The following is a 22,512-nucleotide window of genomic DNA, read 5'->3' as shown; positions in this document are numbered from 1 at the left end:
TCTTGACTTCGAGAAACAAACCATGTTCGTTATCGAATTTTCGGCACCAGCTGACAAAAACATCATAGCCAAGGAGAATGAAAAGAAAGAGAGGTATCGAGACCTTACAAGGGATCCTTATCATCGGCGCTCTTGGAGGTGCCAAGCTTACACTTGCTAATAGCCTAAAAAGCATCCCTGCGTGTCAACAATATGCTAGAACACTTGCGGGAAAAATGCAGAAGGCGGTTGTCCTTGGGTCACTTCGTGTTCCTAGGGTGCACGAGGCTTTTGCTGGATCGTCGTATTGATTCCTTTACAGACTGTAACCACCTATCTCACGGTTGTGAGACGTGGTTGTGGCTGAAATTTTACCGCAATTTCGCTGGAAGCGGGTGCAATTTATCTATATATATAGGTTGGTGTAATATAAACATGAAGGAAGGGAAAAAGGAAGGATTCGGTTTTAAATAAATGAAATGAATTATATTGTGTTATAATACATTTACAGTAAACACCAGAGATATTTCTTAAATGAAGTTGGATACAACCTTTGTAAACAATTGAAAACTGCAATTATCCGACTACGCATAATTTGTATCGTCAGTCGGATAAACATTGTTCGACATCGGATAATTGTAATTGTCCATTGTTTGCAACGGTTTTATTGTGTTTCATATAAAAAATCTAAAATTTATTTCGTTAATTTTTAGTTTACATTAACACTTATACTTCATAATTCTGATTCTTAGATTTCAAATTTATAATTTCTAAGCAATTTGTAAATTATATAATCTGAATGTAATCCACGTTCTGAAACTTTCATAGTGACAGTATTTTTTATGGCTTTATAAACTGTGAGCTGTGCTAAAATATTTGTTTATTTAAATTCGCACATTTAAAATAATAGATTATTGAAAAAAACTTCTAGCCTTATTTTTAATTAGAGTTATCCACTACTAATTCATTGCTAAGATGCCGCATCTCTTATGGAGATGGAAACATTTTTACAGACATAATCTATTTATGATATTAGTCCCTGACTTTTGAATATCTGCTCGGGGAATTGAACCATTAAGAAAGCGTATTTTGTTACTCATTTACTCATAATTTGTTACTCATTTTATAAACGCTATTTATTAAATCAGACACAATTCCAAAAATACTACCAAAGTATAATATTACTATGAGCTGAAAATATTACGCACTCGTATTCCTTGGGCGCATATCGAGCAAATGAGACTAGCCTGATTTCAAATCTAAATCCCTGTACATATAATGCATTTTCATATAGTATTTCACGCATTGCACAATCTGTTCAAAATACAGTATATCTTAAGTTCTGACAGCAATCACAGTAGACTCGGTAAAAAAAGACTGATCATAAACTGTTAGTTTATCATATTATCTGTAAAGTAAGTAAATAATTAATATTATTCCTTATGTGGGACATTTTTAAATGAACAAAAACGTGCGATAGATCAAAAAACATTTGTCAACATTTATTTTTGCTTTAAGCATAACTAAGTTTCACAGTCTCTTTAGAATAATTAATAGGGTACGGATACGAATTTTCTTCGCTGATAGGGGCCATTCTTATATTTACTCTAGTGATTCTTGCATTGATTCTGATATTCACAATAATTCTGCGTCCCGTTTATCAGAAATTTCAGTTTTAAGTCTCAATTTAAAAATTGCTAAAGTTCGAATATCTTCAAGCTATCCTATATTTGAAAGTTGTTCCAAGCTTCCCATAGAGTGATCGTGTTGTATGCAATGATAGAAAAAGCGTTACCCCAGCTCTACTGCGTCAAGGCAAGTTCGAGGGATCTGTTTACATTATCGATGTAGACATTCCTAGCGATCGTGCCGAATTCGAGTGGAGTTCATTTTTTTAAACAATCATTTAGTCCTTATACATTGTAATTATTTAAACAATTATCATAAATGGCTATTTTTTAAAGAATACGTCCAATTTATTATGTTACTTTGTAAATTTACAAGAACTATTCATTATTTAAAACATTTTAATTAAAAAATTAAGAGTTTGACCTTTTTTCTACGAGTCAATTTGTTTACGGAGTCAAATCCTTTCTATATGGCTTTGCAAATTTACAAGATATATTAATTATTTAAACAATCTTAATTAAAAAATTAAGAGTGTCCTTTTTTATGAGTCACTTTGTTTGCGGAGTCAACTAAGACTCTCTACCCGATGACTTTTTTCTATGTTGCTTTTCAAATTTAAAAGAACTATTAATTATTCAAACAATTTTAATTAAACAGTTAAGAGTTAGACCTTTTTTACAAGTTAAGTTGTTTTCGGGCTCAACTAAGAATATCTATCCGATGACTCTTTTCTATGTTGCTTTGTAAATTTACAAAAACTATTAATTATTTAAACAATTTCGATTAAAAAATTAAGAGTTTGGCCTTTATGCTACGAGTCAATTTGTTTTCGAAGTCAACTAATACTGTCCATTCGATGACTCTTTTATATGTGTCTTTGTAAATTTACAAGAACTATTAATTATTTAAACAATTTCGATTAAAAATTAAGAGCTTGCCCTTTATCTTACGAGTCAACTTGTTTTCGAAGTCAACTATGAATGTCCATTCGATGACTCTTTTCTATGTTGCTTTGTAAATTTACAAGAACTATTAATTATTTAAACAATTTCAATTGAAAAATTAAGAGTTGGGGTTTCTTGCTACAAATAGGCTCTATTTTTTAACATAATTAACTAAGAATATCGTTCCGATGATTTTTTTCTATGATGTTGTGAAAATTTACAATTATTAATTATTGAAAAAATTTTTATCAACATATTTATAGCTTGGCTATTTTTCAAGGAAGGGGGATGATTTATTTACGGAGTGAACTAAGAATGTCTTTCGATGATCATTTCCTACGATACTTTGTAAATTTATGATAACTATGATTCATTTAAACAATTTTCATAAACATATTCAGAGTTTGGGTATTTTTCAATTAATAGAATTTTGAAGAATAGACTTAATTTGTTTACGGAATCAACAAACAATGTATTTTCAATCACTTTTTCCTACGACACTTTGCAAATTTATAATAATGATTTATTATTCAAATGAATTTCACAAAAAATTCAGAACTTAACTATTTTTTAGATTCCGAACCATTTGAACATTAAAAAAATTAATTTTCATAAGAAAATGTATTCACTATATATTTGATAAGAATTAAAAAAGAAATTAAAACTTTATAATGGTAAAAACTTTCATTTTCATTAGCTTCAGTAATTATTTCTTTCTATTAATTTCTTCCATTAATTTCATAACCTCTTTAGTTGAATATTATGTTTAAAATCCCGCTGAAACAGAGGTCTCTCAACTTCACATTATATGCGTATTTGAAATTTTTTGCTTTTATCAAGGTTGGCCTAAAATCACTGTATGATTTTTAGTACAATTTTATTACAATGCGGCTACATACGAGTTTATTCGAAGTACTCGCATTTGCCTAAACATTTGGCCAGATGAGAGGTAATCCAGTCGCCACTAACACTTCTGTATGCACTAATAAGTTCCCGAGATTACACTTTTTTAAAAGGTCAAAAAAAGGCCCCTGATTGCGAATATCTGGGGTAGTTTTTCGAAATATGGGTCAATTTTTGTTTAAACAATATTTTTAAACAATTTCATTATTTATTCACGAAAAAATTTATAAAATCATTTTTAACATTGCTAAGCAAAAATAAAACTTTTTGCGTCTTGCACTTTTTTTGTACGACGAACTAGTGTCATAATATTACTTTAAATTGTTGTGAAGGCCTTATCTAGAATTATTAGCTTAATTTGTTGTTCATAATTTCTGTTGCTAAATTGTTTATAGCAATTACCTCAATAACCAGAATTAACTTTATTTTTTTATTTTTTTTTATTTTTTATAAACACACCTTAAAAACCACAATTTTCAAGTTATTAGTAATTACCTTTTCTTATCATTAATTTTATCGTAAAGAATGTAATTATCTTGGGTAGCCTTTTCGATATCTGACCCTCATTTTTTATAACTATTATCATTAAATAAAACGCTCAATTAAGAAAATCGATTTTTTCTTGATTTTTTTATTAATCTATGGCACAAAATAAAACTTTTCACACTCGTGATATTTTTTTGTACGGCCAGCTGTTATATATTCACAGTCTTATAAACAATATATTGTTCATAAATCTACGCTCCTCCAAAATCCACAATTTTCTATTTATGAAAAAATCTACTTTCGTAATGATAAGAGGGGAACGTATGTTTATAAAAAATACTTTATTTATAAGGCCACAACTAAATAATGGCTATTAGTACAAGAAAATATCACGATAGTGAAAAGTTTTATTTTGTTCCATAGATTAATAAAAAAAATTAGGAAACGATCGATTTTCTTAATTCAGATTTTTGGGTAATAACAATAGTTATAAACAATAAGGCGCAGGTATAAAAAATACTAACCAAGATAATTACGTTCTCTATGGTAAAATTAAGGGTATCAAAAAAGGTAATCGCTAATAACTTGAAAATTTTTGCTTTCAGGGGAGGTTATGTTTATAAAACATACATTGTTTATAATACTATAAATAAATAATGGCTGGTAGTACGGAAAAATATCACAAGAGTGAAAAGTTTTATTTTGTGCCGTAGATTAATAAAAAAAATGAAGAAAAATGGATTTTCTTAAATGAGCGTTTTTGTTAATAATAAAAGTTATAAAGAAGAAGGTGCAAATATAACAAATTCGACTCAAGACAATTATATTGTTTATGGTAAAATTAAGGATATAAAAAAGGTAATTGCTAAGAACTTGAAATCTGTGACTTTCAGAGGAGGGTATGTTCATAAAAAATACAGTGTTTATAAGGCCATAACTAAATAATTGCTTATAGTACAAGAAAATATCACGAGAGTGAAAAGTTTTATTTTGTTTCGTAGATTAATAAAAAAAATTATGAAACAATAGATTTTCTGAATTTAGCGTTTTTGTTAAGAACAATAGTTATAAACTATAAGGGCCAGATATCGAAAATGCTACCCAAGATAATTACATACTTTATGGTAAAGTTAAGGGCATGTGATACTTAGAAAATTGTCGATTCTACCAGTTTTAGGTTACCCCGGCTTTTTTTCTAGAATAGTAAATATTTTTTCTCTTAAAAATTTGGGAAATGATAGCGAACATGTTAACGGACGTCCCCACACACTTTTTTTGTGGATTAGTTTTAAAAAGTTTTAATTTAGCAAAATGTGATTAATTTGCATAGCGCTTAGGAAATAGTATCGATTTCTTCAGTGTTAGATTCCCCCGGCTTTTTTCCTAGGATAAGAAATATTTTGCCTTCAAAATCTGGGCAATGATAGCGAACATGCTAACGGACGTCCCCACACACTTTTTTGTGTTTTTTCATTAAAAATTTTTTGATATTGCTAACAACGTGCGTATATATTTCGAGGTTATGTGTGTTACAATTCACCCGAGCGTTACTTCCAAACTACACAATATTTTTGGCCGAAAGCGTTGGACTTACATATAAAGATAGTAACTAATCTCCCGGAACTAATCTTGTTTGCAGGCAATCAAAAAAGATTATTTCATAAATAATTTCCATATTATCGGAAAGGCAGAGATAAAAAATGACGTAACCTCAAAATAATGCATATGCATAAAATTTTTGTTTAGCACAATAAATTTTTTTTGTTATTATCCCTCAAAAAAGAGTCCGGGGACGTCCGTTATGATATTTTATAGCATCTCCGAATTCACTTTTAAAAATTTTTTATTTTTGTGGGAGAAAAGACGGGGAAACTGTAGTATCACATGCCTTTAAGGATATAAAAAAGGTAATCGCTAATAACTTGAAAATTGTGAATTTTAGAGGAGGGTATGTTTATGGAAAATATATTAATTATAAGGCCATAAATAAAGAATTGCTCGTCGTACGAAAATATATCACGAGAGTGAAAAGCTTAATCATTTCTCAAGGATTAATAAAAAAAAACTTTCAAGTCAATTTTGGTTATATAGGTTCATTATTTATATAATTTTTCATAAAAAATTTTTTAAAAAAATATGAACAACAAATTATGTTAATAATGCTACCCTGTAAGAAAAAGTTATGTTGAAAATCACATTCGACCGTAATTTAACGCATCGGAGTTTCAGAACTTAACTGTGATTATAGTAGTTAGTTAACGAGACATCCTTACTAATTAACAGTGTGCTACAATTAAATTGAAATGAACATTGTAATAAAATCGTGACCGTGGTACTTTGACAGTTGACGTTTAAAATTGTAGCGCATTATATTGGAAACTATTTGACCTATATAATACGTCGTAAAGATACATAGAGCAAACAGCAGAAAGCAGACATGCAAGCCTTCAGGTCGGTAAACAAATGACTTTTTTACAGTGGTTTCTTAGTGTGAAATTTTATTTCTTATAGTGATCGATTATTCTACCTCAATTTGTTTAAAGATATTCTTCATTATATCTGCTTGAAGGCGAAAGGAAGGTATGTCATTTTTAGAATCTAATATTAATTAATTGTGTATAAAGATCAGCTAAATTTTCTGTCCCTAATCTTAAATCTTGTGGATAAGATATTAAAAATTGTGTTTAAAAAATATATAAGTAAATAAAATTATATAAAACTACAATTAAATAAGTGCTTATAATGAGCCTTAAATGTTTGCTAATTTTGTTGTAGTAATTACGGATTTTTTATTTGAAATTTATACATTCTTTTGTGGTATAAAATTAAATCTGAAGGGCGTTTTTCACCTGTGGCAAGGGGGTTTTTATCAATGTAATTTCTTGAAGTTTTTTTATTTCCCACTTTTATCACTTTTATCTCTAGTTTGTAAATTAACTAAGTAAAATTTTGTAATTATGTGAAAATGTACTCCGGTAGAAGTACCATACGCAGCTATTTTGATAAACGAAACATAATAGACGTTTAGAAAAACATTGGAACTTTCATTCAGATGTTATATACCCCGACAAAATAAAGATTTTTTATTCTGAAATGAATTATAATTATTTCATTTATTTTTCAAGTTTTGGTTCGAGCTATATTCGAAACTTTATCCGCCTCTTAACTTTCACAAATTACGAAAATCATTAAAGCGGAAGAAAAAGTTTCGACATTCTTAAAATTGTATTTTCAGGGTGGCAGCTAGACCGGGAAATGACCGGGAATTTTTTCAGATGGGGAAATGACAGTGAATTTATTTTTTGACCGGGAATTTCACAAATTTTTAGAAAAAAAAATCTGTCCAAGTTTTATTTTAACAGGTTTTTAAATAATAATTTGAATGCTTATATTTTCTCAATTATGATATCATTCAGTTTATAATGCGTACTTTAAAAATCTTTCACTTCCCAAATTTTTAATTTTTGGTTTTAATTTTTAAGCGTACATTTTTCACTTAAAGAATTTTAAATTGAAGTTTCAAAGATTGAAAAAATAAAAAACTAATAGCGTTCGTAATCCACAATTTTGGATTAAAAAAACTTTTTAGTTGATCAAATGTGAATAAAATCATAATCATTTTTAAAATTCAGCCATACATTAACGATTAACAAGTCAATAATAATTTATTATGTGAGACGAATCGGAATCAGTTCAAAATTTTAGAATTTCCGGATTTCAACTTAAAAAAATTAAACTTTTTCAATTGTACAGTCTAAGTAATTAAACGAATGCAAACGCCCGATTCCAATTTTATGAACTATTTTCAATTTTAAAATAAGTCCCAAATAATATATTCATAAATAAAGGCTTTTATTAAATTTTAAATATTTCTTTAGTTTACTATTTCAAAATTTGAAATTTTGTAACTAAGAAAAATATCAATTGCTTAATATTTAGACATAATGTATTGTTCATGTAAAATCAGTAATTATAAATAAAACACTCGAAACTAGTCTTTGATAGTTACAAAATTATGTAAAGAGGATATTTAAAAAGATTAAAAATAGTTTCAAAATTATCAAAAATTAATCTGGAAGATTTTAAGGAAATATTTTTTATTTTTCAGCATTTAGAAAGTAAATTTACAAAGAATTTGAATTATTAAAAAAAAATTTTATTGAAAATAGTTCAACTTTTACTTTAAGAAGTACTCAGTACATATAAAAAATGTAATGATTCAATTTTCAATGTTTCTAGCTTAAAATTGCTTAAAATTATTTGCAGCTCAGTTTTTATTACTTTAAATTAAACAAATTTTTGATTTAGAATTCGCATTTTTCAATTTCATTGACCGTGAAAATTTTTGCAAACCTGGAAAAAATGGGGAAATGACCATGCATTTTTTATGTGATTAATAAATATAATAATTATTATAATTATAATTAATCTTCATTTACCTTTTTATCTTTAAAAAGTTAACATGTGACTGCTGCCACTTAAAGTTTCTTGCATTAAACTTCTATAACAAACACCAAATTTGACATGCAAATATTCTAGAGAGAATTTTTATTTGTTTGCATCCGCTGTATAACCAAAATTTTGCAAAATATGTCAACTTCAGAACTCATAATTATCGTATGCATCAAAATTCTGATATTGAAGAATATAATTGCGAACAATTTGATTTTAATTTCAGATGTACTCAAAAATATGTTTTAAAAAAGTATTTGTTTAAGCACTTTATTAAAGCAAATAGCACTTTAAGATGCACTTTTGCAACTTGTTTGAAATCAAAAAGAATTTTTCGCTCTAAAAATGCATTCAAAATCCACATGTTTAGATACCACAAAGGAGAGCTTCAAGAAGTGAAAATTATGAACATGTTGAAAGTATGTATGTGGATGAAAAAGATGGCAAGTGTGAAGTTTCGGGAAATTTAGGTGTAATAAATGAGAATAAAGATGACAGTAGGGAACAACTACAACGCGAATGAATAGCGCCTTCAAAAATTGAAAGGGATAGCGTAACTATGACTTTGGCAAAGATGTACGCTAAATTGATTGCAAAGCACTATGCTACTGAGAGCATTCTTCAGGGTAAAGTAAAAGGTACTAATTCTGCTCTTGATATGCCTTTTTAAACTTTTTAAGATTCACTTGAAGCAACTAATCTGTTTAATGAAGCTAAACAAACTCTTAGGGGAATTTTCTGCGAAAGCTTCCGCGGTATTACAAATGCTCTTGATACGAATCACGCTCTCTTAAGAAATACGTATTGTAGAAGTGAGTAATACATGAACATTTTTAATCTTGTTGAACCAATAGAAGAATAACTTCCGACTAAGCCGAAAGAAAATAAATGTACGTTTCAATATGTTCCGGTTTTAGAAAGATTGAAATCTTTGTTTAGCAATGCTCTAGTTCGAAACTATTGCATGATTCGCGAGCCTTCCGACGAAGGCAAAGGATTCTTCGACATTAGAGACAGGACCAGTATTAAAGAAATTCTTTTTTTGATAGCAAACCTTTTGAAATAGTTGCTTTTCAGGATGCATTTGAAATGTGCTATGCACTAGGATCATTAAAAAAATTTTAACTTGTCGGTATTTACGTGATTTTAGCCAATTTACCACCGCATTTGAGGTCAAAAACCGATAACTTCAAGTTAGTTGTGCTATGCAGAGAAAAATTCGTAACTCGATTCGGCTGGGAGCCATTTCTCAAGCCCTTTATTGATCATTTGAAAATGTTAGAAACAAAAGGAATAAAAATATCAGTTGCCGGCGAAAGTCAAACTTTTCTGGGAAGTCTATTAGTTATGCTAGCTGATCATTTAGGAAGTCCCCAAATAGGAGCATTTACACAAAACTTCCGCAAATCGAATTAGTTTTGCCGCTTCTGCCTTATTAATAGGAAAGATCTACTATGAAATATTTACGGGGTGCAAAAATGAAGATTGAACTTTGCACAATAAATGCGGAAATTACAGGAAAAATGTGTGAAGGTGTCTGGAGAGATTCTCTGATTAATTCATTAAAACACTATCACTTATGTAATGGAGGTTTGTCACCTTGTCTAGCACATGATTTATTTGAGGGTATTATACCGTTCGATTTACTACTGGCAATTAAGTATTTTATCAATAATAAGTGGTTTCGTATTGGGTATTTGAATTATAACTTGCAGATCATACGATTAATTACGGATTCGAGCGCTCACAACGTTCCTGTAATTGATGTTAGAAAGTAAAAAATAACTGGTACTGAGGGTGAAATTCGAAAGCTGCTTCTTGTACTCCCCCTGGCCGTTGCTCATGTCATTAAAGATTCTGACGACGAAGTTTGGTAAATGATATTACGCCTTAGGCAAATCGGTTCGTTTGTCTTTGCTCCAGCTTTATCCATTGATCAAATGTGTTTGCTTGAGGAATTCATAGATGAGTATTTAATTCTAAGAATAAAGTGTTTCCCTGTCGTTAAGCTACATCGAAAGCATCATTACGCTCTACATTATTATGATCTAATACAACAGTTCGGTCTATTGCAAAACTTGTGCACGCTCCGCCTCGAAATCAAGCATACATTTTTTTTAAATCATGCTAAACACACTCAAAACGTTGTAAATGTTTCAAAAATATTAGCCGATAGGTATCAACTTATGGAGTCGATGCGTAAGTTGGATTACTCTACTGTGACTACCCACGACGGCGCAGAATGCAGTTCCGAAAATTTTACTAATTCTGAGGCTTTAATAATAGAAGAGTTTCGTGAAGAAAATACGGACTTAGTTTACTACACAGCTGTAAAATTTACATTCAGGGGTGTGCTTTATCAGGAAAACGTGTGCGTTTGCATTGGTAATTTCGTCATTAACAGAATTAGATCGATTTTAATTGATAAGACTCGTGAGATTATACATTTCTTAAGTAAGTACTCGGATATAGTAGAAAACGACGAAGTTGGTGTTCACGAGTTCTTAAAACCCGATAAATACGGTCATGTTTCGAAAAATTTCTTAATTTCCCCATTCACTGCTTTACTATCGCATGATCCATTGCCTAAAATCATCATCCAATCAGAACCGGTATTCCTTCCCAAATACGAACCCTACAGTCCAGATTTTAATAAACTTTAAGTGGGCAAGCAATAAGTACGTGCGGGAATTGACAAGGTTGCTGCAGATTACCAAAGAAATATATATCCCGAAAAATTGTTGTAATTTTTTACCTTTTCATTAACGATAGAGATTTTTAAAACATTTCAAAATTTTTTTGTCACTAATACTTGAAAACCTTCTAATTTGATTACACGCCACATCCAAAATCTGAAAAATAAATGAAAATTTTTATATCGAATCACTTTACAGTACCGGCGGAAACTGAGGGCACTCTTTTCAGATGCCAAAGTTTCTCAAAATATGATCCGACAACAGACAAAGGAATCATGTTACAGATGCCAAAGTTTCTCAAAATATGATCCCACGACAGACAAAGGAAAATGTCTTTTCTTCTCCCGATCCTTCAAAATTAACGATAAAGAATTTTATTTCTAAGGGAAATGAGAAGCTTCAGATTAAAGGTACGTCGCTCGTTTTAGAAAAAGTTGGAACACTCGTAGAAGAAGATGACGTTCTATATGATTTTTACGAAGATGGGGATATTTTCCAATTACTGCAAACTAATGAATTTTGGCAGAAATGCATCAGCTCGTTCGCAGTGATACCTTTAGTCGATAAAGATTTCACTTCGATCGAGAATAATAATACAAATAAATCGCCTGTTCTTGTTGGTGCGGACAGTGAAGCTGATACCAATACTCTTCAAATCCCTATCAGTAAGCAGCTACTCTCTCGTAAATCACAAGGAGGTATTCTGATGGATCTTCCGGTTTTAAATACTGAAACATCGACCCTCCAGACGCCTAGAAGGAATGGCGAAGGAAATTTTGAAAATGATTGGTCTCTTTTTAAATTCAACTGAAAGAGCTGTTGCTAATCGAAAATTAATGACTTACAAGCATTCATAAGAAACAAAAGGGTAGTGAATTACTTTATAAATGATGCTGTTTGGCAGTTAAGAGATATAAAAACGCAATGCCTACAGGAGCACTCAGAGGTGTTGCGAAGCATTTCGTGGAACTTGATCAAAAACTTTTTAGGCCCAGAATGCCAAGGAGGAGAGATAAGGTGATGGATGCGCTAGTATCCTGACAAAAATGAGGAACAGGACAACAATCTTAAAAGAGTGCCTAATTAATCTTCTATTTCGAATAGTCTTGGTGTCAGTTCCGGTAAAATTAAGTTTTTGCTAGTAGCTAGAGCTGAATGTTCGAATTGGCAACCGTCACTGGATCTAAGCTTAAAACTATTAGAAAGCCAAAGGCTTTTCCTCCATAAATGGATAGCCGAACTATTCACCTAGAACATTCATCTAGATCAAGAAAACAATAATTGTATCGAATTGGATGAAAAAATTGCACAATTTTGAAAGATTGACCAAGGAGGAAAAAGAAGATATGGCAGTTAAATACTTCCCAATCACGTTTAGCTACCAACAAAGATATTTAAACAACTTTGACAATCCACCAACTGTCGAAGTTGTACTAGACTTTCGGCCTGTTTTCCAAAGCACTAAATTGTATGTTTGGCATTATCTACTGTTGATAGGTCACCCAATAGAAAGTCTTTCAGAAGAATTAGCGAGGAGTGAGCAAGAAATATTTGTGTTTGGACACAGGAAACATTTCCGTTCAAGTTCTGCTGCCAGTCCCAAATATATTATGAGAATAATCGCCAGACATTTTAAGGAAAAACACGACTCTTTATTCTTTCAGTAACCTGTAAGATTTTAATTTTAATTTTAAATTTTCTACTTGCCTTCAATGAGATTATATAAATTCATAAAAGAATATTGTTTACAGAATGTAGCCTCGCTAGCTGAATTATAAGCACCTACTTCTACCTTTGTCTGGGTTGTTTACATAAGTAAGATATCATAATTGTTTTTTTTTGCTTTAAAAAATTAGGTTCTTCGTAAACATTTTCCTATAAGGAGTACAATGAAGTATTTAATTATACAAAAAGTTGTTGATTTCACTTTAAAATTTATCTACTGATATTTACAGTCAACTGTTGCAAGCTCTATAAAATAAAAATATTATCCCGTTGTATACAATTAAGAAATATACAACTTCTTCTTGGATGGACAATTGATTTTTCATGACCTTACGTTCATGAAAGCTTTTGTGTATCTCTTTGCATCCCACTTTATTTTTAACAAACCCTTTCCGAATTTGAATTCCGTAACTAAGGACTTCGTGCAGAGATATTTCATGAACATTCATCCCGGCTTAGGGAACAAGACTGTCAATCCGAAACGTTCAAAAGATAGAGTTTTCGGTTTGATAAATTTTTTGGATAATATAAAAATTGTGACAGAGCCACGAGATTAACACTAACATTCTCTCCGTGAAACAAATTTTATATCAGTTTTTATAAACTTCGATGTTGCCTTTATCTCAAAATAACTTGTTGAATTATTAATAAGTTAAAATATACTATATTAATAAAAAATAATTTGTTTTTATCGTCGTGCTTATTATTATATATTCAAATTTTGCATATCTTATGATGAAAAAAATGCATGCTGTGCGGGCACATTCTCATTGTGCGCTGCACTTCGCGCCAAGTTTGAGTACAGTTCATGCGTACATTTCAATTACATTTTTCCAAATATTATAAATATAAAATATTACAAAATATTGTAATTAACATTTTTTTGCATTTTTTGAAAATTTTTACAATTTTCAAAAGTATATAAATTTTCTATTTTGTCGCAAAATTGAAAATTCCATTTCAATAATTTGCAAGTCTTCTGCTCATACATTAGAAACTTTGACAACAATTTCTAAAATTTTAAACAAATTAAAAATTTGGAAAAAGATGTAAGATTTTTACTTTTAGTCAGAAATACCTGGTGAACCAACTTAACCTGCATTTTGGAACCCATGAAAAGTTCATTCAAGGCTGATTTGATAATTTTCGGACTCAGTGAACGCCGTAACATAAAGATCAGTTAGAAACCAGAGATCGAAAATTTGTACGATTACACTACACTCTCATGAATGCGAATGTAAAAATAATTAGTTTTTCTACAAGCAGTATTACTGTTTTTCATGCCAAACTACAAATCGCTCGTCATCATTATATTGAGGATGTTTCTTTACCGACTGATTGTCAATTTACGTTTTTCTTGCCATTTTACAAGCCCAAAGTTTTTTCACGCACTTGGCTGTGAATTTACACGCAATATGTATTTTTCAATGGCATTTGTTTTTTACTCAAGAATCTCGTTTATTCACGCGGACACTTGTAAATTCACTACGTATTGCATGGGTCAATTAGTTTTCAACGTAGTACGATGTAAAATAAGACAGCATTTTTTTACAGTGTAGATAAAGCTTTCACAATAATTTGAATCAATATTATGTCACTGGTTGATCTGGATGATTGTTTCTTAAGCAATGAAAAGTATTTTTCTCTTGTAAATAGCAACTTTTTAAGAAAAATTTAAGGAGAGAAGTTTTTATTCGATCGGAAGATTTCTTTTTCCTTTTAAGAGATCTATCCTCGGTATAGAAAGTGTACAACTTAACAATTTTTCTGAGGAACAGATTCTGAGGTAAGACTGTGCAAATATGGCAATTTTGTTAAAAAATAATTTGTTTATAACGCTGTACATTGCAAACGGTTCGTCGTATGAAAAAAGTGCAACACGCAAAAAAGTTTTATTTTTACTCAGCCATGTTAAAAATGATTTTATAAAATTGTTTGTGAATAAATAATGAAATTGTATAATAAAATTGTTTAAACTTACATTGACCCATATTTCGAAAACCTACCCAAGATATTCGCAATCAGGGGCCTTTTATTAACCTTTTAAAAAAGAGTAATCTCGGGGACCTATTAGTGCATACGGAAGTGATAGCGGCTACCGGATTAAGGAAAACTGCAGAAAATCACCTGCTGAGTTTAGCAGACTTTTCGAAATTCGAGTACACAAGCCGGTCGTAAGTCGTAGATAGTCACCCATCCAACTGCTAGGGGCACTCGAAATGGCTTGACATTTCTGTGAAGTCTATAGGTGAAAGCATGAATCTGTCATGGCATGCACAAGAAAAAGTAGCTGTACGATGCAGGGATTCGGAACCCCAGTATAGGCGTTTGGTCACGGTGAGCAAGCGGACCCGCAATCGTGGTCATCATGCAACCGTAGCTCTACATTGGTTTAACTTAGCCTCTGTAAAGTCTACTGCTATAAGAATAGAAATGGCGCCATGCAATACGCGTGTTGACAACTTTTCTGTTGTTTGTTACAAAAACGGTCATCAGTAATGAAAGAAAACTATTTACAGATAAATTAAAAGAAAATTACAGACATTTCTTCAGTCTAGATACTAGTGGAATGGACCATTTGTGAACTCCGAAAACTATATGCTTAAAATGTAGATTGCAACTTTAATATCAGAAAAAAAACAAGATTATCCTGACCAATTATTTGGCGTTATCCGACAGATGATAACACGGATTACTATTTCTGCTTAACTAATAAATCTGGGTACAACCGTCTGTCTACAACCGCCTGCATCTGTTCAGTCTGTAACTCGTCCTGTCCTCATCACCATTGACCATGATATGAGAGAAATTGAGATGTCGACTAATGTAAATTCTTCTGATATATATGCAGAAACTTTTGAAATGTAAGGTGAAGATTCAAGAAATGAACATAATAATTGCAGTTTTATAATAGATAAATCGGAAGAAATGGTTGATCAACATGCGAATTTTAATGCGTTTACTCAAGATGAACTGAATGACTTGGTTCGAGACATAGGACTATCGAAAGAATTTTCCGAGCTAGTAGCATCTGGATTAAAAAAGTGGTTCTAGCTCCTGGAACTCATATATCCTTCTACAGAAATCGAGATTGCTCATTTAGGAATTTTTTTTCAAATGAAAATATTCTTCGACAAGAAGTTTAAAAGCTGTCTTGTACCATAATGACAACATAAGTGCTCCTATACTAGTCGTTCATTATGTCGTGTTAAAAGAAGAATATCGTAATTTTCAGTATGTGTATGTGACAGTTGAGACCGGAAGAAATATTATGTGAAAAAAGACTGGCCACTTAGACCAAATTTAAGACCATGTACTATGAATATTATACTGAAAAGTCTTATCTCTGTACATAAAGTCATCCTTTCACCTCTACATATTAAGCTAGGTTTGGTTAAACAATTCCTCAAAGCAATGAAGAACCTACAAGAGGGAAGTGATGCCTTCATGTACATATTTGAGAAGTTTTCAAAACTTTCTGAAGCTAAGATTAATGAAGGAGTCTTTGATGGCCCACATATAAGGGAACTGTTGCAGGCTACATAATTTGAAAGAACAATGGTAAACAAGGTGCGAGTGGCATGACAAAATTTCAGAGAAGTTCAACCAAAATTTCTATGAAATAATAAATATGCTAATTACAAGAATATTGTGAATAGAATATTAAGAAATTATAGAGAAATGGGATGTCTATTGAATTTATAGATCCATTTTCTTCACTCCCATGTTGATTACTTTCAGGAAAAATTGGAGGACTTCAGCGAGGAACAGGGTGAGCGATTTCACCAAGACTTCAAGGATGTCGAAAGAAGATATCAAGGTTATTGGGACATAAGTACGATGGCGGACTATTGCTGGTCTCTCAAGAAAGTTACTACTCGCGCTTATGTGCTTATGTGCGCCACTCTCAAAATGAAAAAAAAATCATATTCAATATAAATGTTGATGAAGCACTTTTCAACCAGGATTTAAAATACGCTCATATGCGCCACTTTAAAACTGTTTTAAATGGCATAATCAAGCCCCTAATTACCACTTCTTATCGATTCACCCCACGCTGATATCACAAAATAACGTACATTGCAATAAAAATATTGATGAAGGGCTTTTCGGATAGGATTTCAAATGCGCTTATATATGCCACTTCTAAAATTCACAAGAAATCATAATGAACCCCCTCAATACCATCTGTTATCGATTCACTTCATGATTCTATCACCAAATTACTTAAATTGAAATATAAATGTTGATAAAGGGCTGTTTGAATAGGAGTTCGAATTCGGGCATATAAAATATACCAGAGTGTTGATACGTTCAAGAATGTCCTTGTTCGTGAGTGGATGAAGATCCCGCAGGAGCATATTCGGGTAGCGTGCGACACGTTTGTCGACCGACTCAAAGCAATAGTTCGTGCTGAAGGCGATCATATCGAAAATTCAAAATAAATTTGTAAGATTTAAATGTTTGCCACCATTCTTTCAAATTGCTTCAATCAAATTAAAATTTATATATATAAAAAATAAAGCATTCTAAAAAGTTGCAGTTTAATCGTGCCACTCTCTATTTGGTGATATCAACGTAGGGTTGATCGATGACATGTGATAATGAGGGGGCTGATTATTGTTTTTGTTAATTTTGGAAGTGGTTCATATAAGTGCATTTGAAATTCTATCAAAAAATCCCACCTTCACCTTCGAGTTGAAACTTCTTTTATGTTGGGAATCAGTTTGGAAAGTGTGATAACCACCATATCTTAGGCCATTTTTAAGACATGCCGAAAATTTGTAGGGCGCATATGAGAGCATTTGAAATCCCAGAATGAAGTCCCTTCATCACAGCCGATTAAAAACTTTTTTTTTGTAGTCATCACTTCGCAAAATGTTGTGACCTCCAAATCTTAGACAATTTTTCTAATATGCAAAAGAGATTCGTGATGCATATGAGCGCATTTGACGTTCTTTCAGATGGGCTACAGAAAGTTTTATAATTAAACGTTTTTGTTTTCCTTGTTCATAACTTTGTAAAGTGATAAAACCCTGATATCGTAGACAGTTTTTAAAGCTTGTAACAAAATGTTCTGGCACATACGAGCGTATTTGAAGACGAATGACTTCCCTACAAAGTGATACCTTTTTTAATTAGCTAGCCCAACATTTTTTAGTGTTGGAGCATTCAAGTTCATTTAAAGTTATGATAAATAGCTATGATGAATTTGAAGGAATGTTATTATTTTATTCAAATCTCGGCATGATTTATGGTGCATATCAATTTTGTGGCGCCAAATAATTTAAATAATTACAGAATATCTTAAACAAGAAATATTATTCCTGAAATGCATCAACTGTATCATTCATGCCGAAAAATAATAACTTTTAAGGAGTTACTGTCAAATTCTGGTGTTTAAACAAATAATATTTGTTTAAATTATTCATAATTAATTAAAGATGCTTTTTCACTTGTCACTGATCAAATAAAAATATTTCATCTTAAAAATGATCGAAAAAAACGTCTTGAGCGTAAATTTCACATAAAACTGCTATTTTGCATTTTTTGGGGAATTTTCTGGAAACAATGCAGGGGGAGCGTAGTTTGGTTAAAGGAGTAATAAAACTCGTTATCTCCAGCATATGTAAATAATATTTGCAATTTTCACTCGATTTTATTGAGATATTAAATATAATTCAACCTGCACTTCATATCATCCACGTGATCAGTTTTTTTATTGAAGATCTGTCACCTACGCTTTTAATATATTTTTGACATCGGCTTTGGCTCGTTTAACGCTTCCTTGAGTTTGATGAATATCTCGAGGTCCGTGTACCTCTTTCCAATATGGCCAAATTAATATTAATTGTTTTATAACGGCAGCTACAAACTCTCTTCCGTTGGCAGCGTGCCTGGATTTTAATGGTCTTAGATGCAAGAACTTTGTAGCATGATCTTGATAGTGCATCAGCCAGTGGTATTCACCATCTGGACTAGATTAAAAACCTATAAAATCCGTTTGACCATAACTATTAAATCCGAATAGAAAAACAAAATGGGCCTTCATCCAGTCATTTTACAACTTGGGAGCATTCCACAAAAATTATTTTATTCAGGATATTCCGAATCATATGTGACGTTGTTTAAAGAAATGGTCGAATGGGAAATTCTCGACATTTTTAACCCAGGTTGATTCCACTAAGTTAAAAAACCACTCGCTGGCGCCCTTTTGAATTTAGAACTGAAAAAAGCTGCTTTTCGAAAAAATTGTCTTTAAAATTGGTAAGTGTCATAAGCGCACGTGTTAAATTTTTGGTTTTAAACATAAAAATTACCCATTTACGGTTACTTCTGAGAAATAAGCAGAATATCCCAAGGTAGAATATAGATTGTCGTACGATTTCCCATCCAAACTTTAAAATCGGTACGTTTGACGCATGTTAAAAAAAGAAACTAAAATCTCTCAAACAAGGATCGAAAAAGTAGGCTTACTTTTTTCAGTTATATATAAAAACCACCTAATGCTGGGTTTAGTAATTAAATTAACACGAAACTTTTTAATCATATACTTAATTACAATGATTTATGGGAATAACTGCGGGATGCAAAAATTCTTAATTTAACGCCTGGGAAAAGCAAATTAGTATTTCTAGGGAAAAACCTTATTTCATCGACTTCTTCGAGACTATTTATGTAGCAATGTACAATAATGAAGTTTGGGAATCAGACCGATTCCCTCATCAGATTATCTAAAATAAAAGTATAAAAATGTTGAACCATTAAAAACGTGATATAAAAATTTATAACGTGATGGTAATTAAAAGAATAGTAAAATTACATTACATTACATTACAGGGAGTCGGATTTGGAATAAACTGCCGAATGGTATTCGTAATGCAACTTTAATATTTACACTTAAGAACATGTTCATTTAATTTCTCAAATCTATTAGTACACCTTTATTTCACATAACTCAATGGATTTGAACCGTATTTTGTTTTCTCTCTCTATTTCTATTTAGTTCTATTACTGAATTTTATTCAAATTTTTTTCTTTATCATGAGATGGATGATGTTAGTCTTTTTTCCTTTTGTACACTTGTATTTTAAGAAGTTTTCCAAAAGTGTCATATTTTTATTAGATTCAAGTAAACTTTTAAAGAGTATATTTGCATAAACTTAACAATTCTTTTGTCACACTAAACCGACTCTCCCGCTAACCAACTTCACTAACGCTGGTTGGAGGGAGAAAAACAGTACATTGTGAACTTGCTGAAAGGAAACGAATGTATCCTCTTGGGAGTACATTTTGTATATTAAGCAAGGGTTGTATACATATATAAACAATACTCTACAATCTATATGTATATCTATGCATGATGTGTATACTCTGATTAGTTTTTAAAGGTGGTTTTAGGCTCTGTGATTTTTTTTCTCAATAAAAGATTAAACAGTCAAACCCTGGGCCTTTAGTAAAATGAAGAGCACAAAGAAAATTCAAATATTTAATTTCAACAATAAGTACTATGAAAATTTAAAAAGATCAGAATCAATATAATTAAATGAAGCGGTTATAGTTACGAAAATAAAACATAATATATTGATAGATATTATGTTAAAAAGTTGTGGTCTGATAGCCTTACATATTTAGGATTAACGATAATTTAAAGACTCACATTTAATGGACATATATAAAGTTAGTAGTACTAAATGAAATAAGAGCTTTGGTATCCTTGTATCCTTTGTAAAATAACAAATCTAAACTGTCACTAAATAATAAAGAGTAGTTACTGAAGTAGCATTAGAACGATGTTACTTTATTCTTAGTCAATATGGAGTTAAAGCAATAATACAAATGATCAAACTCTCCAAAGTGTAAATCATAAACACTTGCGGCTAATAGGTAATGATCTCAGTTGTACTCGTATTGGGAAAATGTACAAATAAAAAAAGTAGTATAACTGGGAAAGCTACACTGGGGAAGGAAGAGGAAGTGTGATTGTGGATTGTTAAGATTGTAACAAGTGAGCGTCAGTAATAATTTGCTCCAGCCCGGGAAATCGAACCCTTGGTCGTCAACTCGAAACCCGAAGCGCTACCACTACGCTAATTGTGTATTTGGTGATGAGTGATTTTAAGTTAGTCTTCGGAGTGGAAAAGAAAAAGCTATGTGACGTCTGCTGTGTACTACATTACAGCAGATTACATTAAAAGCCATGTTTATTAATATTCTGGAAGGTTTCATAAATAATTAAAGGACAATCCAAATAAATGTGTAAGAATAGTAGATTACGAAAATAAATCAGTTTATTTAGAAAATGAAGTTCTGTAGCCACCCTGGATTAAGCTTAATGCTCTATATTTACCAAAGAACCATATTTTTGTTAACTGAAGCTCTAAATTGAGTTTCTTTAAATAATTTAACATTTCGTTTAATATTTAACATTTGAAATTTTATTTATTTTTCAGGGAGGAGCGTTACGAGTTTATAAGAGCAAAATACGTAGACAAGAGGTACGTGATGCACACATGTGCAGACGAGCGAGATCTCCTATCAGATTTGGAACATGCTCTAAATAATCGTGATTTACAGCAACTACTGCAAGTTTTTGCCGAAAATGTGGATCTAGCAGCATCATTGCCGACATCAGTAAATCAATTTCCTATTCCTACAGATTATTCTCCCTCTGACAGTATATAGTGCTTCGCTTTTAAATTGTTATTTTTTATAGGACATGGGAGAAACTGCTCTACACTTAGCTATCCTCCGTGAAATGGGTAACAGTCTCCATATCGTGGATTTTCTGGTGCAAAATATGCCGGCTGGTGGCATCGACAAAGTCACCATCGACGGAGATACTGCATTACATTTATGCGCACGGCACGACAGAGCTGAAGCTATGAAATTACTTCTTAGAACGGGCGCTGATCCTGCTCTTCGAAATAAAATGGAGAAGACATCTCTGGATGTCGCGCAAGAAATGGGCCATCACACATGTAAAGAACTGGTAATTATTTATTTTTGTTTTCCTCAATAGGATCTTAACATCATTTTCATAAGTACTAGAAGCCTCGCAGGCCACAGAATTGTTATCCGCACAAAAACAACTTAAGGCGCCTGAAACGGCTGTCAAATTCGCTAGGGCCAAACTATATCTAAATTGTTGAGTTGTTGAACGCCATATTTTTAGCACGTAATTTAAATGCATTTATACCATTGGGTTTAGCTTGCTTTTTCCCGTAAATGTTCTTTTTATTGTTTTTTACGATTGAAAATTGAGTGTATTTTCTTGCTTGAAAGTCGTGCGTGATCTACATTATATGGTAGTATACGGATGGCGAGAGGCAGGAGCGGAAAGCGGGGGGGGGGGCTTGCCTGTATCATCAGTGTACCTCAAACGGCTGTCGATTTCGCCACATCCAAACTACGTTTAAACGAAGGAATTGTTGAACGCAAGATTTTAACCACATAATCTAAAGGCAAGTGTACCGAATCGTTCAGCTAGTTTTTTCCGAAAATTTTATTCTTGTTTTTAGAAAGGTAACAAAATTTGTAATTTAACATTTTCAAAATTTATAAGATTTTTAATTTTTAACATTTACAGTTCAAAGTTGTACAAATATTCCGCGTCGAGGCAAAAATCATTAATGTAATAATAAAAAAAAATAAAACTGTTATTCAGAAATTAGTGAACGAAACTTAGATCTATTTTA

At 31.5% G+C, this 22,512-nt stretch overlaps 1 protein-coding gene across 7 annotated transcripts in view; it reads left to right on the top strand.

The window, feature by feature from the left end:
- LOC117168247 (arfGAP with SH3 domain, ANK repeat and PH domain-containing protein) overlaps positions 1-22,512 on the top strand; it is a 561,385-nt gene that overhangs the window by 370,130 nt on the left and 168,743 nt on the right. For all 7 annotated transcript variants that reach the window (XM_033353739.1, XM_033353740.1, XM_033353743.1 and 4 more), the window contains 2 exons: positions 21,268-21,448; positions 21,531-21,806. In XM_033353739.1, coding sequence (XP_033209630.1) covers positions 21,268-21,448; positions 21,531-21,806 — 457 coding nt within the window. The remainder of the gene's footprint in view (positions 1-21,267; positions 21,449-21,530; positions 21,807-22,512) is intronic.

This window comes from Belonocnema kinseyi, chromosome 2 (genome assembly GCF_010883055.1).
Source record: "Belonocnema kinseyi isolate 2016_QV_RU_SX_M_011 chromosome 2, B_treatae_v1, whole genome shotgun sequence".
Classification (NCBI taxonomy): domain Eukaryota; kingdom Metazoa; phylum Arthropoda; class Insecta; order Hymenoptera; family Cynipidae; genus Belonocnema; species Belonocnema kinseyi.
Note: the sequence above shows the minus strand (reverse complement) of the source record. Positions and strands in the feature narration are given on the sequence as shown.